Below are 27,157 nucleotides of genomic sequence, written 5' to 3'. Positions count from 1 at the left end.
AGAGTCAATCATTAAAGTACAACCTTGGAACATTTTCTGTCATGCTGATCACTAGAAAGGATAGCCAACTTGGAGCATCAAGATGAAAAACAGCTTTTGCAATGGTATTTATTGTCTTGAACATTTTCACAAATGTAATCCAATATTATACAGCTAACTATACAGTTTTATTAAAGAATCATTCATTGCCTTGATCCTTTCTGAGGAGGATCTATGTACTTGCGGACCAGAATATTCTGCTGATGAGGAATATTTTTCTCTTGGCAGGAACCCAAGCATCAAAATGTAGGCTTTTGTAGCTGCGGTGAGTAATCTGTCAGCAGGGAAACCATGACAGCCTACAGGAGGAAGAAAAGAAAAAATCCAATCACATTGGAAACAGATACTCCATAAAAATAAATAAGGGGGAAATATTTTCCAGCTCTAAAGTCTTGTGTTGAAAATTATTGCCCTGACAAAAAATGCACACTTAGATTTATTTGCTAGAATTTCTGATGATGAATCAGGATAGAGCTGAAAATCAGTTAGGATGTTCTGTATTGTAGCTGATAGGTTTTCTCAGTGCGGACAAGATATATTAATGGACAGCCCAGGAGAAATTCAGACAAAGCATGTTTAGACCAAATGCTGAGGCCTTTTTGGTGTGTTATATTGTATCCTTAGCTACTGCATGGAGATGCTGTAGGTGCCCAAACAGCACATGGGCTTGCTTGTGGATTTCAGCAGAACTTCCATTAGCATCAGTGAGACCCATGCTTGAATAAGGACTTTGAAACTTATCCCAGTTTAGCTATACTTTCTGTGGTAAAACATGGAAAATCTTCACGGAGGTTAATAGTGTGTCATCTACCCCTTCTGCCCTCCCCTACTATTTGACACACTCTCCAACAAAACCTTAGGTATGGCTGTGAAATGAGAGTAATGGGAATGTCAGCTAAATAAAACATGGTGCTGCAGCAGCTCTGCCGTCCTCCCCACACCTGTGTACATAACAAGCCCCATGTTTGCTTGGTTTTGACAAGGTATTACCTGGTTCACACTGTTGTGATTTCACAGCAATGTCTGACTGCAAATTGTTATTTTGGCCCAGAACTGGATTTACAAGGGTTCTCCAGGGGTTGTGGTCTTGTTGCCTGTCCCTCCTTTCCCTTCAGCACTGCTCAGTGTGACAGGCAGTCCCAGGCACACAGTGGGGACTAAATGTACAGCTGTGCAGCCCCCCGCTGCTACCCATGGCGTAGCTGCACGCAGCCCTGGTTGGAACTACAGCTGAGCAAATAATTTATTTTTCAGTTTGCTGTCTGAGCTGAAAGTGGTAGAAAATAATATATAAACAAGACCCCTATATTCATTGTTTTTATAGCTTGATAAACTACAAATGTGACATTTTTCTTAACCAAACAAAATGTGTAGCTTGAACCCAAAGTAAAGGGTTTATTTTCTTTTAAAAAAATTATATTTAGGGCAATTAGAAGCATTGCAATATTGAATAAAAAATATGATCACTTTTTGGTATTTTAAGACCAAAGCTACAAATTTAATACAAATTTGTTAATAATTTTAGCCGTGTCCAAAATCTGAGGTTTTGGTAAATACAATACTCAAGCACTTATTCACTCGGAGCACATCTAGAGTTCGTCTGAGAGCTATGACAATGCCATTTCTGGATTTTTTTCCACCTCTGAAATTTTTCACTAGCTTTTTGTCAACATGATGGTTCTAAGGCTGACAATAAATAACAGGCTACTGAGATCTGGCAGTAATTTTCTGAAATTCTAGGAATGCTGAGAGGGGAGCTATGGTTTATGTTAAATGCCAAGTGTCCTTTCATGGTTCCTATGGATCACACAGTATTACCCACACCATAACTTTTCAGGCTCCTTCAAAGCTTTGCTCTTGCAGCACTTTCTCAGGGAAAGTTCCCATTCGTGTCAGCGGCAGTTTTTCTTGAGAGAAAACTGCAGAATCTCTAGCTCTAAGTGTCTGGTAAATTGTAGTTTCTAAGACCGGTCCCTGGGACCTCAGCATTTAACATGTTTTAAAATCGAGCAGCTCAGTTAATCATTACAGTAAACCCAGTGATTTAAATACCAACAAATTACAGTTTATACTGTAGCTTTCACTTAGGGATAAAAACTGGGTCAAGCAACAGCAAATTATCATCAAAATAGGTCACATTTGTGTCCAGAAGTATTTGTGCTACATATATATGTTGCCTATAGTCAAAACTGTGATGTGCTGTGGGGTGCATTTGAAACACATGTATTAACATTTACTATTTATTGAGGAACTAAGCTGCATCCTAGCCTGTAGTGTAAGGCAGAACAGAAGCTGACCCTAACCTATAACTACTGTTATCTTCCTTTTTTACCATAATTGTCCATTTTCTGTTTTCAGCCTCCTGGAAAACCAATGATCGTGGAGAATAAAATACTTCATCATCAACTTCTTCAGGTTTTCTGGGTAAACAATGTAAAAAAGTCCAGTTGGAAGCAGCAGATTTTGCAGTCTGCAGATCAAAAAGCATATAAAAATAAAGAAATATGTGAGGACATTAATAAAATCTTTAACTAGTAAAAAGGTTAACAAATTTTATATTAGCTCCCACTGTAGTTACTTTGATGATGAACTCAGAAGAATTCCACTGACTTCAAAAGAATTCCTCATCTGTGAATAAGATGGGAATATCCCCATTTAAGTCAGTAAGAGTTCAGTGCTGACTTCACAAAAGTCAAATTTTTACTCCTATTTCTCTGGCTTTAGCAGGGGAGTAAAAACTCCAGTGACCTCATGGATCAATAAAGTGCAAAATCTTTATTTGAATGCCATAGAGTAATATAATACAATCGATAATTGCAACAGGAACATACTAAACCATGATTTAAAGGCTATAATTTTTTTCCTTTGATATTATCACTTACAATATATTGATCAAATACCAATGAACAATGAATTAAAGCATTTTAGGCCAGTTCAGAGACTTATCCATCAACAGTATTTTGTGAACTTATGTTAAAATACAGTCAATTAAACCAGTAATTCTATCAGCAAGGAAAATGATCTTTTTATCTTGGACAATTAATAGTTTATGACTTTATGTTTTCTCTAACTGATTTTGTGCTGATAAGCATTTCAACTAGATGATTTTAAAGACATATATTTAATGATCCATTCATTGACGGATATACAAAAAATTGCCCTACATGCTGCCCAGTCATTCAAGAGTTAATCTGTGAGCCGCTCATTCTAAATAAAATATAATGGATCATTTCTGGTAGCAAAGAGGAAATGCAAAGTTAGAAATAGTTTTTAGGTCATAAAGAAGTAAAGGGTTAGCTCTCCTGCACATGTTCTGGAGTTAGATCTCATTGGGAAGCTCAGAAAGAGGCCAAGCCATGTGAAGTGTATAAGATAACTCAAACTTTGTTATCTTTGAGAGTTTTTCAAGCTGGAGAGAGGTTTGCATGTGGTTGTTCTATGGCTCCACTCAAAAAAAAAAACCAAACCCATGCTTTGCTGATATTGATTCCTATAAATGCAAACTGTAAAAGCATCAACAAAAACCCTAAATCTCAATTTTTACCTGCATTGTAATCTGATAACCTTGAAATGCCTTTAGTCTTTCTTCCTTTTGCTCTTCTTGTCCCATACTTATCCAAGTGTCTGTAACTAAGACATTGGCACTGTCTGCAGCTTCCAAAGGATCTGTTGTGAGAAGCAACTTGGTACCATACTAATATGAATAAAATAAGAAAGATCAGGAAGACAAGGAACTTCAACTTTGTTTATAATAAAAATAAACTCTATTCAAACTACTCTACTATGCTATTTCTTAGACTCCTACCTCTTTGGAGTACTGTTCAGTTATTTTAGTAATTCTGAGGTCTGGTTCAAAGCCCTGCCAAAAGAGATGATAGGTAACATATCATCAAACATATATAAGATCCTTACTGATTATTACCACTGGTTAGAAATATACTGATTGAATCATTTGCCATGGGAAGAAGAATGTCTTTCAGAACTGTAAAACTTGAGGAAATTATGTTGATTTTGTTGAAAGTTTATTTTGGAGATAAATTGGTGGGAAATGTTCTGATAAGGTAAGAAAAATATATTTCAACAGTTACAGAATGAAATGCCTATACATTATTTAATTTTTTTTTCTAAACTGAATCTTTGTTTTATATTTTATATTGTATTACAGTGCAACATTCTAAAAAGCTGCATCACCCATCTGAACCAACTAAGATGCAACACTTCCACCAATCTGAAAAAACTTTCAAGTTTTTTTGGGCGGGAGAGGGCACTGGATGACTTTGTAGCACTTTCTCAACTGGAATTGTCATCCTCTGTGATTTATACTGCAGTCACGAATTCCCCTCAGCCCTTCTAAAGTTGGACTCAATAGAATTGCTCCCGTTTTGCATCAAAATAACTGAGCCAGGATTCTGAACCTCGGTTCTGAAAGCTGGCGCTCAAGATACATGCAAGCACCACTAGCTGAGGCCGTTGGGAAGTATCCAAGTGGCTGAGAAAAGAATGGGCAAAGTTTGCCTTCCTTGCTCCATGTGCATGGCTTTCTTACCTTGGGAGTCGCAATACGCAGGTGCATTCCCAGCTTTGCAGCACTCGTCATGATGGAGTGGAGGACGTTGTTTCCATCCCCGATCCAGCTGATAGTGAGCCCATTCAGCCCACCATAGTGCTCCTGCCAAATGAATTGGAGAGCCGTGGGGTTATGTTCCAGGCGAGCTGAGTAAGCTGATGCCCTGAGTAGGAGGAATTGATCAGATGGGTCTGGTGCAAAAAAGGCTGGCTACCTTTAAATGCTAGCTGCATGGAACCATACCTTTAATTGAACTTACTGCAGCTACAAGATGGTCAGGGAGGGAAAGCCCCCCTTGTCTTACATGAGGACCCAAGTGCTGCAGCTTTCTCCAGTGAAGGACACATTGACACGTATGCCGTATGGTGAGGCCCAGGCTGACAGACACAGCACCAGACACACAGTAACTTTAGCACCAAAGCTGTACAGCCATGGGTCAGTGCTCATAAATACCTGTGAATGGCAGAAACTCTTAATTTAGAGGCAGTCCTAATGCCTAGGATAGCACTCCTTCCAGCTTTCCCCAAATTGTGAAAATATCCTTATTCAAGTTTGCTCTGGCTTGGTTGTCTCTACACAAGGTTCCCTGTGGCCATGGCAGTGGCCATGCCCTTAGAGTGCATTTTAACCATCACAGCTGCACAGGACGGCAAAGAGCAATACTTTGAAAGCAGCTGTGCCACTCATGGCCTGCAGGCTTTGCTCTCCGTTGTACAGCCAATGAGTGCAGTGATTTTTTTAAAGTGTGGATTACCCAAACTTGAAACAGCATTACAGCGTTAACTGTAGCTTTGCCTGAAAGACTTACAGCCTGTACATGTGCAGCTACTCTGGCCCTCAGTCACCAACAGATAAGACCTAAGGAGGAACAAGAGTTACAGGAGTTTCATATTTCCAGAGCAGGACAATTTGAGGCCCTTTAGCAAGCCTTGTTTTAAACATGCATTTTTATAGGTACTTAAGTTGATACCAGTAAGTTTGTAAAGACATAACCAAATACTTCTATATGCCCACTCTGCACAACTCCACCTCGTGACTTGAAAGACTAAAGACACGATGGAAAGCTTTTTATTCTTAGTTCAAAACTGGGCCATGCTACAATTGCATTGTAGTAGGTGGAAGCCAGACAGTGTTTCCACACTTTGTGTGACATGATTCAATGCCTGTCAGAGAGGATAATCATCCACATTGTAGAGCTGTACTAACTGGCAACCTTGCAGGCTGTTGCAGCAATGATGCCAAAAGACTGAACAGGAAAAGGGCTGGGACTACCCCCTCCTCTCCTGGCAGCAGCTTCTCCTAAACAAATAGTTGTGAAGTTGTTACAGAACAAAGTTATTGGCATTTCTTCCAGTGACCACAATTTTGAGTCAAAAATAGTAGCACTTGACATGCTGAATGACACTAAAATGCTGTTGAAATCTAAACCTAATAGAGTCCTAGGCTGCCTGCAGTTTAAGGGCTAAAACTATGGTCTTGTAAAACTATTGCTTTTTCAGTTGAAGTTTGTTAGGAGCAGGCTCATTGGCAGAGGTTTGATGCAAGGGAATTTACAGGAGAGCAAGTCAGGACTTTGTGGACATGGAAGTTATTTCAGTATAACAGCTCTGCAGGTCTCTAAGGATCTTTCAAAGTCCTTCCACATCTCCTAGCAATGGTGCACTAGGAGAAGGCCAAACTAAAGCATTTATTTAAGGGATTGTTTTCAGCTAGGGCTTAGTGATAGCTGAGACATGAACCCACAGCCAGGAGCAAATGAAACAGCCCTGAGTTCTTTTGATCTTACTGTTTAAAAATAGACATTGCAGCCTGTAAGGCTCAAAGCACTGACTAGTGAGTCACAAATATACTGCTATGTTAAATAACTTCCACCTTATTACCAGCTGCTACTCTGCATTAGAAGAAGTACAGTGCATACTAAATACTTTTCTCTGTTTTCCCAGCTACTAGCTGTTACAGATAAAATACAAAGTACTGGAGATGTCTGTATAATGACCCTCAATATACACTGCAAATTGCAAAGCCGCATCTGCAGTGACTACTGTATAGAGTGGACATAGCTGAGCTAATCTTAATGAAGACATTTAGCTAATGGAAGAAGTCATAGACAAGGCAGAATCAAGCTGCGTGTGTGCTAGTGGAGCCTATTTTGTATCCTGTGCTAAGCTTTATGCTGCCACTGGTACACTGCTGCTATAACTCAAACCTCTTCATCTAAAGCCAGCTCACTCTTGCCTGTGACTGTACTGCTTATATGCACACATCCTCAGCTTCCAAGAAAGATGAGATGATTGTGTTGGTCAAAACCAAAAAGCTTTGAGACAATATGAAAGCTACTGTATATGAGACATACTTTTTTCCCTTACATCCCTCCCCAGTTTTTCCAAACTCTATCGTATTGATGTAGGCTTTTTACCTGCTTGGCTGTTCTGCAGCTTCTCTTTACATTTGGAACCTGACTTCAAAATCATAGAGTCATAGAATCATTAAGGTTGGAAAGGACCTCTGAGATCATTGAGTCCAACTGTTAACCTAACTGCCTGGTCCACCTCTAAACCATGTCCCTAAGCACCACATCCACACGCTTTTTGAATACTTCCAGGGACTGTGATTGCACCACTTCCCTGGGCAGCCTGTTCCAATGCCTAACCACTCTCTCCATGAAGAAATTTTTCCTAATATCTAATCTAAATCTCCCCTTGCACAACTTGAGGCCATTTCTTCTCGTCCTGTTGCTTGCTACCTGGGAGAAGAGACCGACCCCCACCTCGCTACAACCTCCTTTCAGGTAGTTGTAGAGAGCAATAAGGTCTCCCCTGAGCCTCCTCTTCTCCAAAATATTTATACTCCTAGTAAAGCCATACAAAAAAGAACATATTTAGAAAGTCTAGAGCCCTTCTCCCTTATGAATGCCTCTTTGGCAAACTAGTGATTGCTGCTGTAGTGCCACAAAACTTGGCTTTGCTATTCTCCTGAAAAATCCCTGCTGAATAATTAATGTCAATTTTACGGTCAACTTTCTCATCCTCGTGCTGCTTTTACAATGTTTCATTCTGTTCTTATCCATGGTTGCAATGTATCAGTGTATCAAACCCTGGGAAAAAATAAGCATTCTCAGTGACTTAGCACTGCTGTACGTTTAGAGAAGACGGGCTTAACTAATTAGGGACGTTTGTGTCCGCCTCTGCCTGGACTTGCTTCCAGCTAGGCTGAAACTCTGACACAATTATAGATTACTTCTGAAATGCTTGACCACAACAGTCATAACAGCCCTCAATTAAAGCAAGCTTTTGAATAATGAATCAATAATCTGTCAAAATTTAAAATGGAAAGCAGCGGACTAGTCAAAGCTTTAGCCCTTTGGGAGACAGTGCAATCCAGTAAATGAGAAACTGGGCAACCTTGGATTTATGGGCTCTCAAACTGAGCTGAAGGCAGATGCTGGGCCAGTTATCTTTCTTACTCACACATTGGTTTTTGTTATGGTTATTGAAACAGTGTATTCTAGAGGATCAGTCCAGATCTTAGTTGGGATTTCTAACTGTTAGAATAACGATGACGATGATGATGGTGATGAATGTAAAGACTATAATAATGTGAGCTCTTTGGGTCACACATTGAGGAGAAGTTGAGAATATATGGCAGCCCTCCTCAAGCTGGGCAATGCTGTAATTTGTTACGCTATTTAAAAAGGAATCACTGATGTATTTCTTATGCTAACCATTTTTTTCTGAAAAAGAAATTTCCCTTCAGACCAGTGACATAAAAAGCTAGTGGCATATGGATCCACTGTAATTATCAGCCTGGCCATCCTGCAGCCAGCTAGAAGTTAGCTGATTTGGCCAGTGACATTAATGTCAATTGAATCAATGTCAATACCCGGTTCATCCCCGGAATACAAATTGTGTGATGCTGCCCTCCAGCCACGCTTTGCAGAGCAGAAGCTGTGAGCCACAGCTTCTGCCCAGGAGACTGAGAGGCACCGGGTGGACTCAGCGAGTGCCTGTTACATGCCTTCAGCACAGACGGGGAAGTAAAGTGGCTCTGCGTGTGCACAGCACCAGCACACAAACTCATAGTCTTTAAAGGCCAAATCCCCAAACCCCCAAACTCAGGTTGAATAATGTTTACAACCATTTCTAGTGCGTTATAACTCAAGAGCAAACTCAGCTCAACCCAACTTTTAAGAAAGAGGATAGCACATATGCTAAGAAAAACATCGCTCTTGGCACAATAGAGGGCATTAATCCTGACCACAGTATTAAAGGGCAGAGCCAACCTAGACGTCAAACATGTGAGGGGCTCCAGGTTGCTCAGGAAGAAGGCACTGGGCAAGAGGATGTTGAACCTGAAGAATCTCACCCCAATATTAATTACAGCAGCACACTTTGTGATCTGACAAGAACACCCTGAATACAGAACGAGAACTGACAGCCCTGAAAATAAACCAGCCGCATTGTTTGGTGAATGCAACAGAATATACTAAAATAATCATACTAAAATGCACTTGTGAAAAGGGAATCAGAAGCCATAAGCAAGAAGACATTCTGACAAAATGAACCAGGAAATTAGGCAATTTCAGAAGAGGAGTCAAGAAGGCACATGACAAAATTAATAGGATTTAGAAAATGGAAGAATAAAAATGTGCTAAGCATGAAGGGGGCCAGAGTGCATGTAGTTCTCCACCGGCAAATGCAGCATGACAAAAAAGAAGAGGAAAAAAAAAAAAGTACCTTTTGGGTATGTACTGACAGCAGGGAGGACCACATCCAGGCAGGAAAATATTTACAGAGACAAGGAAGAGACATTCTTAAAGAGAAATAAGCTGCACAAAATCTGTAGTTACATTTAAATATAAGGGCAGCAGTCTGTGCAACTACTGTAGTTTGCATGTATGTATAAATCAAATAAATTGCCTTTGCATTGCAGGAAAGCAATCCAAATCCTATATATGAACTTTCAACTCATTTAAAGAATCAGTGGTACTATTCAACATCCCTATGTTAATCTTCTTGCAGGCAGTACTCGGATAACATCTTTTTACCCTGCCGAAAATCCCACGAGAAGTTTGATTGAGGTAAGTAACAACTAGGCCCTGTGGCTCACACTTCTTCAAGTGTTACTCCTACTTCTGTGACCTGGTAAAGTTCATTACGTGATTAAAATGCCATTTTATTACATGCTACTGGCTGTAAGACCAGTCCTTTCCACCTCATTGTACAGTGCAGAGAGGGAAAAAGGCAGCAGAGGGGCAGGTCAGAACGGGAAAGGGCAGGCAGTGCCAACCCCCACAGTGCGCTGCTGAGAGCTCCCCCCTGCCTGCCCCTCGCTCCTGGGTAAGAAAGCAAGAACGGAAAGTGGGTCAGAAACCAGGGGGGCAGCGTGCCCTTGGCAAAGTGGGGTGGCCACCCAGCTGCCCTCTAAAGACCTCCTGACAAACTCTGGGCTAAGGAACATGCTGGAAAGACTGAGGGAAAGATGGGCGCAGTTGGAGGACACAGTGCCCTGCTTATCAGGCTGACTGGGAAAGTGCTGCAAATTTTAAAAAGCTTCTATGGCTGTCCAAAAGCTGAGGCATTCCTTGAGATCTCTGTAAGTGCTCACTTTGTCATAATACCTCTCCATGTCAAGTGCTTCTTTTGTTTGAGCACCAACTGTTAGGGTCTTGTTTCCCCCTCATGCAAAATGGGCAGGGACACCCTTTGCAAAGACGTCCTCCCCAGGGCTTGATGCAACAAGGACAGCCACCTGCTGTTGCTGCTGTCCTAGGTATTCAAACCAAGGAAGAGTCCAGCCTGTGGGCTCATGTTCACCTGGAGCTTCTACCATGGCTGCCCTATACAAGGACACAATGGAGGAGGACCAGAGGATGATCAACAGGGCATGTACTCATTCTGCTCATCTCCACAGGTTTCTTCCTAAGATCAGTGGAGAAAGAGATGCATCTCTAGAGGGTGATTTTGATGCTCAGCGGTCTCTCTTCATTGACTGGAGATGGAGTACAGGGCAACAGCACTCTGAACTTTGGTGCCGTAGTTCAGTAGCCTGGACAAAACCAGGTTTAGGGGCAGAGATACCAATAGTTGTGTAGAGTATGAGTCACAGTTTTTTTCTGAAGCCTGTTACTCACAAGTGATAAAATCCTAATAACTAAGGTGTTTGCAAGACAGAACCCCCTGCAAAACACAACCATAAGATTCACTTGGTTTACAGTTGCACACAGTGTTTAAATTAAATTATGACATTTAATGATCGATGACATTCTCATTACAGCTTAAAGTCTTACGTAATTTGAAGAGTTCATTGAGGCTGGCTCTATGTGATCTCACAAATGTACCTTATCCTGACGAATGTGAAGCGTTTTAGTCTCAAGTTCACCAATTTTTGCTGGTCTCTTCACTTTTAACATTGAAAATTTTATGAAAAATACTAATCAAAGTAAGGAAAAAGTAATTTTCACTAAACGCATGAGTTTTTCAGTATTTAAAGTTTAAGGTATGAATAATTTAATATTACTCTCACTAGACCTTTTCCACATACTGAATGTTCTATAGCAAAGTCTTTGACAGCTGAGAAACACAGCTGAATGAATCAGGAAATTATTCTGCCCTTCCTTTTTCAAGCAGTGTGATTTTTATTCATTCAGAAAGTAAACAAGGTCAGAGAAGTTCATCATAGTCATCAACCAGCACTGCAGTATAATAATCTTTTTTATAAGCCAGTTCCTCTTCTGATTGTAAAACAGCATAGCACTTCTGTTCACAGATAAACATCTGTTATTCTATGTGTAAAACATTATCCTGCTGTCAAGTCAACTATTTCATTAGATTAAAATACAAAATATGATCTTTTTAAACTATTCTTTGATGTGAGCAAAGTTTAAATAGGTTTAAGTGCCTGAACACTAGGCATTTGCACTGGTAGCATTAACTGGCTTTTCAAAACAAATTGTTCAACCAATTTCCTAATATATGACTAGTGATTCCTTTTAAATTGTTTACAGGTTAGGGCAGGATCAAGAGTGAACTACTGAACTTTTTTAAGTCAGTGGAAAAACTTCCACTGGCTTTGGATAAGCCAACATCTCACCTTTACCTTAATCTGTAAAGCCCCCTGCACATTTTTTGAATTGCAGCCTAATTCCAATGAAGTACTCTAATTTTATGCTTAGCTTCAGTCCCACTACAGCTGATAGGACTAGGTAATTGTTTTAAATTAAACAGGTCCTTAATTATATTGCTGGATGAAGACCTCTTTAAATAATGAGTGCCATGTAATTACCACTTAGAAAAACCTAGGAATAAATTGCTTTGAACCTGGCTTCCCCAAATACTTACCAAGACCAAGACTTAGCAAAAAAAAAAAAAAAAAAAAAATTGTTATTAAATGGGGATTATATTGTTACCTGAAGAGTTAGGTAATCAGCTAAAATCTGGAGAGGATGGTATAAATCGGACAATCCATTGATTATTGGGATTGTGGCTTCTTTCGTCATTAGGTCCAGATCGTTATGCTTATACACTCGAGCCAAGATTGCATTTGTCATGCTGGACAGCACCCTAGAGGATGGCAGAAAATACCCAAGTCAAACATAATAAATATATCCCTGTTGCACTCCTCAGTGTGCAACACATAAATATTAATGAGAAGTGGTAATGAATCAAATTTTTTCAGCTATCTATCTGAATAATTTATCATGTCTGCATAACACACTTAAATGCAGACATTTAACATGCTGCTAACAAGTAAGCAGTTTTGCTTATTAACAAACTATAGTAAGTAAATGAAAACTGCTGCTGTATTTTATGTTTTTTTCTCTTTAGTGTTTGACTGTAGCTACGGATATAACATCAATAAATGTTAAGGTATCTGAACTAAGATAAGAGATTGCATGACACTGTAACATTTGAAGAATTTGATAACTTCAGAAGAGATAAGGTATAAGATTTCTTGAGTCTTTTAGCAAAGACTTTGTGAGGACTGGGAATACAGATCTGTCTTAGATTATCACAATTATTTACTGATCTTAATGAACACAGAAACAGGAGCCTGTTCTTTCTCCTACCTACACACCTGCGTATTGACTCACATGGTATCAGTGTTAAAAATAATCCGTGACTTTGAAACTCGGTATATGGATAGAGGCATGCAGGAGTCACTGTACCACTCTGGCCTTAGCCTCATTTACTGAAGTGTGAAAGACTCAGAGATTAGCATTGTGGATTAGCATAGCATACTCAGTATGCTCTGAATTCTTTAAATAAATTAAACATGGATTGGAGCTCTACATTTCTCTGCATTTCTGTGTTTTAATCAGGCCCTGAAGCATGACTTTCAAGTAGGATTTTGTGTGTTTTCATGTTATCTCTTACAGGACCTTAAAACAAAACAAGGAAAAGACTGAATAGAAGAGTATGAAAAACCCTTGCACTATCTATCTTCCTGGTTAGCCATGAAGAAATCCGGTATCTCCTCTTGTGGAAATATGACTGTTAATGCCATGGCCTTTACACAGACAAATCTCCTGATGAAGTCAGTAACAAATATTTTCTGCTGACACCAGACATTCCTTACACAAGCAAAACTCTTATAAAATCTTACAAGATTCCCTGTAGAGTGCTCTCTGAAGAAAAGACTGCCAATAGCAGCTACAAGTTAAAAGGAGGAACTGAATGGGATATTTACTGATTGCAAGGTATTGGAACAGTTGCTGTTTGTGCCATTATTTCATCTGAGCTCACGAGTTTCTTTTTCTGTGTGTGTGTGTTTCCTCTAGCTTGGAGCATGTGACTGTGGAAAACCTATTCTGTTCTGAATTAGTCATCGGGGATGGGATGCATGGTCCCTTTTGTTAGCCATCCAACAGGTGCCCACCCTGAACAAGACATAGCCAGTCCCACCAGTCAAGGAAAAGAGGCAATCACACTGGGCAATTGCCCATTTTTCTTAGACTTTTTTTTAGGATGTCAGGACAGCTGATTCCTACCCGACACAACTGATGAAGAATTTCAAGAAGACGGTTCCTTTACAGGGTATGCCATTAGAGGAAATTCAGTCACAATCAATTACCGACTAGTAAAAACTGCTGGATTTTCTTCCTTAATCTGTTGAAAGTAGGTACTAGAATTATTAGACACCAGCAATACATCAGACAGTCCCTCTGCCAGCATTTCTAGATGTCATATCTTATGGTAGGAAACCCAGGTGGAAACTGGGTTTATTCTTTGTGAAATCAAAACCAAATTGAACTCAGCAAAAAAAAAAGTAGACCTCATCTGAGGAGATGAAGTCTCCTGTAATGAAATCAATTTAAAGGAAATAATTTAAAGGAATACCCTGGAGGTATTTCAAAGACGTGTAGATGTGGTGCTTAGGGACATGGTTTAGTGGTGGACCTGGCAGTGCTGGGTTAATGGTTGGACTTGATGATCTTAAAGGTCTTTTCCAACCTAACTGATTCTATGATTCTATGATTCCATGATTCCACATAAGGCTGGGATTGCATAGGAAAAAAGACCTGGCTAGATAAGAGTCTTTAGTAAAGATGAAGTTTTGGAAGGTGAAGGCGAGTAAGCACAGGCTCACCAGGTGACTTTTCATTCAGGGTTCCTATATTATCACCAACTACAAGGTCTTTTTCTCTTTGCATTCTTTGTGCAAGATTGTGAGCGTATAAACTTCAAAATCCCAGAGCCTGGAAATATACAACTGTATTGGAATGCTACATATCTATTTTTTCAAAATAACTTTTATTTCTACAGAGAAAAGCTGGAAATTTTTACTCAAGTGTATCCTCTGACGAATCCAAAATTAAACACAAATAAAAGTATGCCTATTTGGTGGGGCTAATCTCTCAATTTGAAAATGGGGCATTTGCATATATTTTGGGTAGAATATTGCTATCCAAGGTAGTTTTGTTTTTGTTTTGAAAGTATGTATCCATTCAAAAGGTTTAAATTTCTGACAAGACTACTTCATTGTCATTCATAGGCTTACAGGGGCATATGGTGGATGTGTTCTCAGTAAGTGGTGAGAAGTAAACCTGTTCCCCGCAGATGCAGAGATTCATCCCCTAATAATGCCAGTGGACAGGTAAAATCATCCTATGAGCTCTTCAGTGCTGTCACTGAACCTTATAGCCACTCAGCTATAGTGGTGCACAATAGAACTGCTCTACAGTAGAAAATACAGATACAGTGCTTATATTCCATTTCACGTAATATATCAGACATGCTAAACAGCACTGAAAGGCTTAGAGCTTCTTAATGGGTGGTAACTTTTTGCTACTGTGTCAGCGTAAATGTAAATGTCTTGTGAAGCATGGAAGAACTGTATTATGAGCAGGCAATAAGTCATTAAAAATATGTTCACGGCAGAAATGCTTTCAACCCTTACCTGCAGCAATTCTAATAAAAACTGGGGACTTTTATCGATCTATGCCCCTTTTGCTTTAAGTCTCAATCTCAAGTACTTCTAAGGCCTTCAGAGCCCTAGACACATGGCTGTAAATATTTGAAATACCCTCTGGGTCTACTACAGGCATTCTTTTTTTATTCTTACATTAACTGAATGAGGTTGGCATGTTATCCTTCATTCACAAGAAATGCCGAGGAATTAACACTCAGGTTGTTCTTCTGGGTAAACTGCTCAGCCGTGATTATGCAAAGTCAATAATAATTCTGTTAATGAGAGCAGGAGTGAAGCAAAGCATGTGGGGCTCTGTAAGAACTTGGGAAAGCCCTCACTCCACTGTAGCAGGAGAGTGCTGTGACTCAGCAGAGGAGCAAAATCCCCAAGTCAGGGTCATAAACAGGGACTTGACCTGGAAGAGCAAGCAGGGACAGAGAAAAGGGGGGCTGAAGGCTTGCATGGGAAGCGGGTATTGTGGGAGCTTTCTCCACAGAATGGGGACTACTCCAGAGTGGCTGGAAGATTTGCTTGCTTCTACTTTTTGCCTTACTTCTTGTAGCTTACTGTCTTTCTTTTTCCCTTTTGCTTGTGCAAACAAAGGTCATTCAAGAGACTGAACCAAAGATTTAATGTTCCTTTATTATCCCATTTGGGAAGAAGAAGAAATGAAAACTGTCCTATACAAAGCATGTCCATTTGTGTATCAGAACACACCTGGATTTGCTGCAGGATTGGCATCTGAATGGCAGAGAACCTCCGGATGACGTGGTGGGATAGTGCTTGGAGAGGTTATTGCAGGGGAGCACTGCGTAAGGGCCCTGACCGCATCCTTCCCCTTCCTGGAGGTTTGGCTGCTGGGGCTCAGAGCCAACTTTGCAATAGTGCATCTGAGGGCTACCCCTCAACTCTGATGTCAGGGGGGTGAGGCTCCCAGATAGCACCGCGAGGAGCCTCCATCAGGGCCAACCCCCTTCTCTCAGGAGACACATCTCTTGCTGCTTTGTAACCATGCCCATGCTGATCCTGACCTGGACGCCCACCTGCGGACTGATGTCCCAGCCTGGCCTTGGCCCACACACATCCCCACAGTGGTGCCCGATGCCCTGGGCTGTGGCTGACCCCGGCTGCCTCCCAGCTGCGGGCAGGGGTACGGGTGCTGGCTGAAGAGGCCCTGCCCTGCCTGACCCAAGGGGAGCCCCTGGCACCCGAGCCTCCCTAGTCCCCAAGGAGCCACCAGCCCACATGGCACCCTGACATACTGCTCTGAAGAGTCTCACCATTTGTCCTTCCCTTCCCATTCACAAGTGCCACAGTGCAATCTCACATTGTCCCTGGTAGATCAACCATTCCTTTGGCTTCACCTGCCACCTTTGGTGGCACTGCAATCCTGCCACATCATTTTGCCTTGGAGCCTGAAGCCATTCCTTCCCAAATGTGACACCTCTGCACTTTTTCATTCATTCTCCACTGCTCTGGTGCGTCCCATCCCTTCTCAATTTCAGTTCCTTTAAGCTGGTGTAAATAGTTGATCTCTGTCTTTCCAGCCTGGCATGCCGGTACCCCTGCTCACCATGTCAGGTTCTGCCTCTTCGGTCCCACTCTCTCAGCACCAGCCTCCCATCTCCCTCCTACTGCGCCCTCTGTCAGCATCCTCTCCTCCTCCCCTGCTCTGCCAAGAGGCTCTCTGCTTACAATGGTCCAGTGAGAATGGAAGAAAAGGCAAGGCGCCTGGTGAATAACAACACTTACTTACATCAGTGTGGGGGATTTACCTTTGATATGTTTCCCATTCACCTTTAATATGACATAGTAAGGTGTGTATCTTTGTATCTTTGACTTGAAAAATCCTCCATCTCTCATGCCAATAGAGTTGTAGCAGGGATGCATGTACTCTGAAGCATTTAAATGGCACACTTTAATGAAGCTATAGCTGTCCTGCTTAAACTTGGGCTATGTCCCATGATGGATGAAGAATTTCTTTTGAGGGGATGTATTTGAATCCCACGGCAGTGCGTGAGCTCTGCTGAACTGGACACAGTGGCCACTGGACACAGTGGCCTGATGTACCTCAGACTTGACTGTTAAGTGTCAGATTAATCTGTTCCCTTTGTAGGCCCACAAGTTTACAGGATCTTTGAATCTTTTAAACTTGTAGTTACTAAAACAAGGCAGTGGGACACACTTTTGTTGAAACACCTGAACGCTATCGTTGCAGCTTACTTTGATACTAGCAGAGTTACATATCGAGCAGGGAGTGAGAGCTAAGTACTTTCAAGACTCAAGAGACTGAAATTTTGACTTTTTACTATCAACACCCATATGTCTTCCACTTCAGTAGTTAAAAGCAAGAAAGGAAAACTTAAAATGTTCAAATGTTTGGTCTTTTTCTTATGTTTTCCTTGGATTTTATCATAGAGATAACAGCAACACAGTTCTCAAACAATCTCTCCCACTGACTGTGAAAACTGCAGTATACAGCAGAGGCAATGGAACCTCAGCTGGCTGATTGCATATTTTGAATCGAGCCTGACGAGCTTGACACTGCATATCTTCCACCAGAACAAAAAGGACTTTTCAGACACTAGTAACCTTCCAACAGCTGCGCCTGACTGAATTGACCTCAGGCTGCAAAGGGGCTGCCTAGAAAGCAGCACAATACTGAGGCTGGATGAATCTTTAATACATGGAGTGCTCTGAAAAACAGCAAGAGCACCTGCAAAAGATAACCTCATGTTTTGCCTACTTTCTGCAACATCGGAGGGAATCCACTGGAGAAAAACCTTGAGCTCAGTTCTTCCCTGCTGTGGCAATGGGGACAGGCTGCTAGCTACATATCCCTGCATGCATGTGGGACTTGGCATGATTAAGATCTTCCAAGAGTGCCAGTAAGAGAACAATGCCATAGCCCAGCCTCCACAGCAGTCCTGACAGTGGGAACAGCTGTGGAGGAGGGCACATGAAATCAGAAACTGGCTGCAAAGTGTTGGTCAAGTTTGGTGCTGCTGAAATAGGGGGATCAGAGTGTCCTTCAGTGCTACCCTGTCACTGCATGTAGGCTAAGGCCCACCAGCAGCTGGCCTAACTAGGATAAATAAAGTCTTTGCTTTTTGCTTTTCCTTTTTGATTTGCCAGTCAGCTGTACTTCTATCTCCATGAGGAGCAACAGAACCAGGAGGTTCTACTCTTGTTTGAATATATGTGCTGTCATCAGTGGAGCTATACTACTGAGGTTCACAAAATGTTTCCATTTGTGTGACTGTCACTCTCATTAGCACTCTATAAGCCAAATTTGATAAAAATATTTCTCATTGTGAGATGTTTTGGAGAGCTAGAGTGGATGGAATGATGGTGTACTGAACTACGGATTCTGTGAGCTGATCTGTAAATATTTAAGAAATCTGGAGTGCCTTCTGACATTTTCCAGAAAGAAAATATTAGCTTCCAAAATTCTGTGAGACAGGTTTCAGCCTGATCAACTACCAAATACATAGTAATCAATCAAGTGACATTTTACCAACCTTGCTGTATCTGTGAGACTCTCATTAGTGCCCAGATGTATGTCTTGCGTTGTAAGGAAGGAAGGATGTCCTCCAAGGAGAGCAAATCCTACAGTAAGGACAAATAAAAAAGAAATTAAACACCAGCACCTCATATTTACAGCCAAGATTCAAAATCTTCTTCATGTAAAAGATAATTGCATCAATAAAACTCAGCAGAGCATCCAAATGTTTCAAACACATAAAGTCTGACACACAAGACACAAATAAATGTATTTTGGAATAAAACCCTTCAAATGTGATGCTTTGCTGAAATCCTTAGGCATGAGTTCTGATCTGTGTTCATAGAAACAATCATTCAGGCTGCAGGGCTACATATTGCCAAAAGCATCACCATGGCTCGCTATTAAGATCTGGGTAATCCATTCATCATGCTGAATTTCTGTATCAAGGGACTTGGCATCCTAGAAGGGCCACCTAAGTCGCTAGGTGTAACTCCACATCCTTGCAAGAAGCTTCAAGTATATTCACTCAGATAGAAAACCCTAAGTCCCCTCATACAATATAACAAACTTGGGCTTGGTCACAAATGACCAAGTGCCTTAAAAATTGTAATGTGACAGAGTGAAAAGCAAAGATCTCGGGCACTGCTAGCATCCCTACCCCCGCAATAGTTAGGAATTTACAAGGTGAGCCAAGGAACTGGATGGATTAGGTCTGAAGAATGAAATCCATTCCTGAACAGGAAACCATGGAAAGACCTGAGCACCATTTAAGAATATAAAACACTCTGGGGAACTTAAAAGGTGTCCGGATGGTAGTTTGGATAAAGACAAATTATATGCTAAGGGCAACTCTCAGGTTCTGTCCTGCCTTATTTCCATTGCACCACCACTAGAAAGCTACCACAAGCAAACAGCTGACACAGGGAGGAAAACAGTGTCTTTTCACCAACGCTTGAGTCTCCCTGCCTTTGCCTGGTTTAAGCCTAAAGCTCAGTATAAAATCCACCATGGTCATATATTGGGAGGATGGAGCCTGAGGGGGGCTGTTTTATGACCTGTCACAAATGGTTTAGCATACAACTGGGGACATACAAAGTGTAGGATTTGAACTGGGCTGTAGGTAGCCCTGTAAGGCATTCTCTGTGCACTGGGGAAGATTTTCTGCATAAGAACAACTCCCTTCTAGTAGAGAAATTGTCAGGGAGATCTTGCCCTGTCACTAGTATCCATGATGGAGGAAATTTCCAGAGAATCTCGATATGGACAAACCAACCTTGCAAACTTGTCTAGACAACACTGCAGGGGACTAAGCCTTTTACTGTGATAAAAATCTATAGGGAAGCCCATCTTATTTTTACCGCCAGGAAGAGAAAGGCTGCATACAGCACAGAAGAGCAGAGACCCCATTTCTCTACCAAACTGTGATGTCTTGGAGGTGCTACCAAATTTCATGCTTTTTGAAAAAAAAAAAAAAAGGAAAAAAAAAGAAGAAAAAAAGGTTAAAAGCTGCTTGGGCTGGTTGTAGCCATTAGATGGCACTGCACATCGCCAGGACTGCAGCTTCAACATGATGTTTGTAAATGCCTGTCAAAGATTAAAAAGTTGATCCCACAGCTATTCTTCAAAAAAGGATTAAACCAGGAGTGAACACTGAAACCTTTCACAGATAAAACCAAGCAACTAGGTTCAGACAGCAGGCCTGGGCCCCACAACGGGGCCCCTAACACAGAGCAGCCCTTAACTTCCATCCCATGCAGGCAGCAGGGTTGAGGTGAGGTCTTCCACTTTGCATCAGTTCAGCCAGTCTCTAGAATTTAAAATGCAAGAGAGAAAAACAATACTGGCAAATCATTGCCTTTTGACTGCCTCAATTGACTTAAAACTCAGAGTAAAAATAATGATGCTCCAGACCCCACCTGAAAGGCAAATCTCTGCTCCATCCATCCAGTGTATAATTTTAATGAATGGGCCTGATTTTACTTTCCCTTTGTTATCATTAAGGATTGCTCCAAATCTCAACAAGATTAGAGTCAGACACAGCAAACTTTTAAGAATGAAGCATCACTTATTCTACTATTACTTTTTGCTGTTAGAAAAACACTATACATTTGCTGGTTGCTTTGCCCTCCTTCCTTGGCTATTCAGAAGCATTTTTGTATTAAGGCAGGAAAAATATTTAGGTTTCCTCAAATACTTTCACCTCCTCTCTGCAGCTCAGACACAAACACTGTATTTATGGGAATGTGCATGCAAACTGTTGCCTCGACATTACAGCCTATCTATTCAATGTAAGTTTTTAAGTCAAGACCTCAAGAATGAAATGTCATTTGTAGTAACTTTTGCTGTCCAGCTTCTTGTGGTCTTTTTCAAACACATATACAATTATGTCAGTGATTTATCCCTGCAAGTTCTACACAACGCAACACCTCTGCATTTTAGGCTTCTAAATGTATACACTTTGGTACACGTTTCACGGTCCAGGCAGGCTCCCACAGACATGTTCTGTTTTCTATAAATGATGCCCAGGTAGAAAAAGAGGAATCTGACCATTTATTCAGAATTGCCAGACGTCAGGTAGCCCAGTTGGAGCTACCACCTGGAGTCTGTGTACATAGCAGAGTCCTAATATCTTGGGCTTTCTCCTCATGAACTGGCCATCTGTGCAAGGTCTTGGAACATATTTCCATCCAAAACCTTCCATCTGGAAATACAGGAGCTCTGTGCTCTAACTTTGAATATAGTTGCAGAGAAAGAATCTTTGCTTCAGATTCTTTCATATAGACTACTAGTAGAAACAAAAAAAATGATGACTTTTGAAGATATGCAGACACAAATTCAGCAAATAAGCACGTGCTGCAGTGCTGTGTTAAACTGGAAGGTCTAATCCTCTTTGTTTTCACAAGCTGGTCATATTCAAAGCCACATGCTAAGTGTTTATATGAATCTTCTTATCTTCAACAAACCGTATTAAATATTCATACTGCAGAGCCAGAATAGATTATTATCTCATGTCCACACTTCTCACTACTGTTAGTTTTCAAAAATGGACAGTTTTATACCTCAGGCTGTGGCACATTATTGAGCCCACTTATGCAAACTCTTTCAGGCAGGACGTGAGTGCTGGTGGTTGTACAGACACGGGTTAAATCTGCATTCCAGCCTGTCCCTGCTACATTGGGTAAGTGGGCCAAAGTGAATCCTCTAGTTCGTATGTTGGATACACAGTTGTGGTGCTGCCCCGCCATCACCAGGAGACATGCACAGCCACCTTCTCAAACTCAAAGGAAGGATCCTTTTTTATATTTCAAGACACCTGGATCTGAATGTGTTAGTTTCTTCATTGCCCGCCAGGACTTACAATCTAGAAAGTATTTTTCAGTTTAGACCGGTAACAAAGAACCCTTCTAGGCAGCCATTACAGGAATATTCCTAAAGTAGAAACCTAAAAACTGATAAGCAGTTTTTTAAAGCTACCCCTCTAAACGGAGAGTAAGCTAAAAGAGTACTCTTGCTCCCTCTGTAACGTGGCCAAGCTAAATAATACTAGCCATTCCAACAAGAAACAGACCCTGTATTCCTGCCATGTAATACCATCCCCACTACATTAGAACATATGAAGTGATGCAATTATTTCTGTGACTGTATGTAGTAGTCTTCAGGCATGGACATCATGTTCCTCTCACCCTGCTGGGTAAGAGGAGTGAGTTGGGAGTAATTCCACTAAAGCCAGTGGCAGTGAACCTCTGTAAAGCTGTTAAGACCTTGCATATTCCAGCGCACAACAAAAGAAGGTACACAGAGCTTTTCTGCCTGTATTGTTTCCTCTCCATTTCGACCTTGTGACATATTGTCTGCATTCAGCATCTGTGAAATGGTTGGATTAATTTATAATTTGTTTACTAAAACGTAACTGCAGCTGTATATTTTAAGAGTATCACTGACAATCAGACTATTTTACACCAAAGCTATAACAAAACCAGGGCATTCACCTTTATGTCATGCCTGAGGATGTTTATTTTACAAGTAATATTTGACCATGTGGAATATCTTTGTTTTCAAAAAGCACGCAAGATTTTATGCAGAATGGGTATAGGATTCTGACTGCAAAGAGATGACATTTTCCAGTATAATGGCAGAGATGTCACATTTTCCCATATAATAGCCAGTGATAGCGATAAATCTAGTAGGCTCCACAAAACTGGATTTACTTTGCCAATACCCTATGGAAGTTACTTGTAGTTCTTCATTAAACTTACAACACCACTACTACTCTAAAATAATATGGGTTTCAGAAATATGCATTAAGACAAGATAAGTTCAAGAGAGTAAAGGGGCAATGAATTATACCACAAGGAGCTGTACATTATTCAGTACAGTTGCAATGTCATCAGAATAAAACATTTTAGAGACATAGTATGTTGGAAAAGCCACAAATGTCAACTGTTCTCTTACAATGCATTATAAATTAATGTTTTGATAATCTTTGATCGATCTTGGTGACAGGGAGAAGTGCCCAAAGACTTAAGGAAAGCAAATGTCACCCCTATCTTCAAGAAGGGCAAGAAGAAGGACCCAGAGAATTACAGGCTGGTCATCCTCACGTCAGTCCCTGGGAAGGTGATGGAGCAGCTCATCCTGAACACCATTTCCAGGCACATTAAGGACAGGACAAGAAAATCATCAGGAGTAGTCAGCATGGCTTCACCGAGGGGAAGTCATGCTTGACCAAAGTGATAAACTTCTATGATGAAACGACTGGCCTGGTAGATGAGGGGAGAGCAATGGGTATTGTCTACCTGGACTTCATTATGGCCCTTGACACTGTCTCCCATAAGATCCTCATAAACAAGCTGTTGATGTACAGGCTGGATGAGCAGTGAGGTGGGTTGAAAACTGGCTGAATGGCCAGGCCCAGAGGGTGGTGATCAGTGGCACAAAGTTTAGTTGGAGGTCAGTGACTAGCGGTGTACCCCAGGGGTCAATACTGGGTCCAGTCCTGTTTAACATCTTCATTAATGATCTGGATGATGGGGCAGTGTGCTCTCAGCAAGTTTGCTGATGATACAAAACTGGGAGGAGTGGCCGGAGGATTGTGCTGCCATCCAGAGGGACCTCGACGGGCTGGAGAAATGGGCTGACAGGAACCCCATGAAGTTCAGCAGGGAGAAGTGCAAAGTCCTGCGGCTGAGGAAGAACAACACCACGCACCAGTACATGCTGGGGGCCACTCAGCTGGGAAGCAGCTTGGCAGAAAAGGACCTGGGGGTCCTGGTGGACAGAGTCGAACACAAGCCAGCAATGTGCCGTTCCGGCCAAGGTGGTGAAAGGTGTCCTGGGCTGCACTAGACAAAGTGTTGCCAGAAGGTGGAGTGAGGTGATCCTTCCCCTTTATTCAGCACTGGTGAGGCCACACCTGGAGTCTCCAGTTCTGGGCTCCTCAGTATGCAAGAGACATGGACATATTGGAGAGAATCAGTATGTCCATGTCAACAAAGGGCCATGAAGATGACTAAGGGACTGGAGCATCTCTCGTCTAAGGAAAGGCTGAGAGACCTGAGACTGCATAGCCTAGAGAAGAGAAGGCTCAGAGGGAATCTTACTAATGTGTAACAATACCTGAAGGGAAGGTAGAAAGAGGATGGAGCCAGGTGCTTTTCAGTGGTGCAATGGGCACAAACTGAAACACAGGAGGTTCCCTCTGAACATCAGGAAACACTTTTTTACTGAAAGAGTGATTAAGCACTGGCATAAGTTGCCCCAGGAGGTTGTGGAGTCTTCATCCTTGGAGCTATTTAAAAGCCTTCTGGACACTGTCCTGGGAAACTGTCTCTAGATAACCCTGCTTGAGCAGAGGAGTTGGACCAGAGGATGTCCAGAGGTCCCTTCCAAGCTCAACCATGCTGTGATTCTGTTTATTTATTTTTCAATAATGATGTTTTTCATAGGCACAGCGACAACAGGACTTCTGAAAAGACTTCCATGGTTTTAATACATGGCAACAATCCCCTAGACGCTGCACAGAGCAGATTTTGTAACCAGTGCTTTCCAAGTCTCTACTCCTTTACAATGAAACCCATTGATTTTCATCTAGTTCCTGAGAGTTGCAAAGTTTGTTTAGATTAATCTCATCACCAGAACCTTGTCCCACAAGTGATCTCTTTCACCATATTGAAGGTGCAACTCGTGGGAAATGCTATTTGAGATGGCTTGGGTATTTTGTAAATAAACACTCCAATCCACTTCAATGTCCACTTCCACTGGATATTAGAAAATTGATATTAAAATAGCTTATTTAGCTAAAAGGAACACATGTGACCCCACATTTGTTTTGAGTTAGAAATTCCAAGGGAGAAGTCACGTATGTTAAAAAGCCACTGAAATGTATAGAGTTTCCATGGACAGAAAAAACTTGAGTCTGCCTTTGAAACAAAGTCTTAGGCTTAGGGGACTTAAGACCAATTAACTGAAAGTACGAAGTTAATGCACAAAAGTTAAACTGCATTAAACTCCCTTGTGGAAGCTCTCAGAAATAAATTGGTTTTATTTCACTGGAGCTTAATCCCTCTTGGATGAATTTATGCGCATTAACTCCCATCCTTAAGTTAATTCATTTGAACTTTCCTGAGCTTCCCCCTTCCATAAGCCTTCAAAAGCCAAGGACTAAATAGTGCTTCCCTCTGTATACAGAAGCATGAAGGATAAACAGATTCAGAGAATTCTTCATTACCTGCCCACGTACCAGTATGGCAGGCAACTAGAAACTGGACTAAAAACTCCAGAATTAAAAGGTGTGTGGTCTTCACAGAGAGGGAAGTCACAAGAGAAACCCATCTGTAAGTCCTGCTTATCTGGAGAAAACAGAAAGCAACAACAAGTCTACATAAAGACCAGGATCAGCAGGTAAATGGCTGTGCCAGAGGATACAAAGGCAAATTCAGAAATGATTGCAGATAACATATCTGCTTCTTCCTTCCATTATTTTTACCTTCTCCCTTACATCTCGTAAAGAAATGTGAATACTCAACAGGTTTCCTGTCCCTTCACCAGGGAGAAGTCAGCCTAAGGGATGCTGGGTCAACTTAAATGTGAGAAGGACAAGCTTCTCCTTCCTTAATGTGTAAAAATGTACCCATAAGACAGTCACCAATTCATAGTTATTCTTTGCTAACATGCAAGCACATGAATGATTTATTTCAGCGGTCCCATTGACTTCAAAACAACTACCATGTAAATAAAGATATGTATGTGTTTCAGTGTTTGCAGGACTGTATCCTAAAAGAATAATGTTCTAGTGCCTGATCTTATTAGGCTAATACCCTGGAGTCTCCATCAAATTATCTTCCCCTGTAGGTAATCATGTTAATTTTTTTTTTTCCCTAATTTATATCAAGGCATACTACGATTCCCAGTCTAAACACATACTTTAAAATGTGACAACAGTAATGCATAATACATTAGAAAAATATTTATTAGAGCTTGCACAGAATTAAATTTGTGATGCTTACTGAAGTAGATGTTAAGAAACGTGCATCTTGCCAGTACAACTAGGAGCTTACACCAGAAATGCTTACTTCTGCCTGTTACTTTATTTCTGATCTATCGCGTTTTGGAATGATCTGGCGAAATTTCAGTGACCAAAGGGATGTGCTTGTGACATTAATATGCATTAGTATTAATTGTCACTTATATGTGACAATAAGCTACTATTCTTTTCCTATTTTTGCTTTCAAACTTGAGGTTTCTCCTGAGTAGAAATTGCTAAATACAAAATTATGCAGTGTTTTTCAGTACATACTCACAGTATACAATTTCATATAAAATCTGACTGTACCATTGCTCAGACCTACCGGTTTCTGCAGATAATCTTGTTCTTGTGCTTCTCTTCTCAAAAATCATGGCCAAAGATTTTCCTTGCATCAAAGGCAAATACTGGAACATGAAAAATGAAGGCATTTCAGTTTTATAGTCATTATACACTTTACAGTGTGAAATAATTCTTCCACATTTTAATTCAGCATTAGAAAAGTTGCACAGGTGGGTTTTTTTAACCATAGCTTTGTTCTCCTGCCCTTCAAGGAATTTATTAGCACTGGAAAGGTTAAAGGGAAAGAAGTAATTCTAGGGGCAACTGTGTTTTGGAACTCAATTTGAGCTAGCATTAAGGAGAACTCTGATACTAATTTAACCTCATGCAGGGAAGTGTCTTCCATTTCCTACATTTAGTGCTGCATGTACACCATGTGTTGATGGAGGGGGTTAGACAACAGCAGGGAGTTAGCTGTGCAAAGTTGTTTAACCTTTTCACTTGCAAAGTTCACTGAAGTATTTAGAGAATATCTCTGAACACTTTACAGGAAGGCTCTTTGATTTGTAGCACATGATTTACAGTATTTAAGAGCTCAGGTAATGTTGTTTAGGACAAGACAGCTGAATGGCTCATTCCCAATACTCTTCAGAACAATATTGATTTCGATGTCTGCGTGACTTAAATGACAGTTAAAGCATTTTACCTCTCCTTTGTGCTTTATTCTTTGTTTCAAATCTGAGGCCATCCACAGCAAATACTTCAGCTCATCTGCTGTGTAATTCTGTAGAGTAAGGAGGTCACGACCCTTCAGATGAACATTCATTTGAGCTGG

The 27,157-nt window shown here is 41.0% G+C and overlaps 1 protein-coding gene across 1 annotated transcript; it reads right to left on the bottom strand.

Moving 5' to 3' along the window:
* Positions 1–278: 278 nt before the first annotated feature.
* Positions 279–27,157, bottom strand: OTC (ornithine transcarbamylase; the record flags this gene model as incomplete). Its single annotated transcript, XM_082304514.1, has 9 exons — positions 27,029–27,157; positions 26,366–26,447; positions 18,535–18,622; positions 12,012–12,165; positions 4,586–4,708; positions 3,845–3,898; positions 3,584–3,733; positions 2,372–2,509; positions 279–338 (listed from the first exon to the last, which is right to left on the bottom strand). Exons 1-9 carry the CDS (start codon positions 27,146–27,148, stop codon positions 279–281), a joined length of 969 nt encoding a protein of 322 aa, XP_082160640.1. The 5' UTR covers positions 27,149–27,157.

Source organism: Platalea leucorodia (genome assembly GCF_965183815.1).
Source record: "Platalea leucorodia genome assembly, chromosome: 2".
In the NCBI taxonomy this organism is placed as follows: domain Eukaryota; kingdom Metazoa; phylum Chordata; class Aves; order Pelecaniformes; family Threskiornithidae; genus Platalea; species Platalea leucorodia.
The sequence above is the reverse complement of the archived record's forward strand: the minus strand, read 5'-3'. Positions and strand labels throughout refer to the sequence as shown.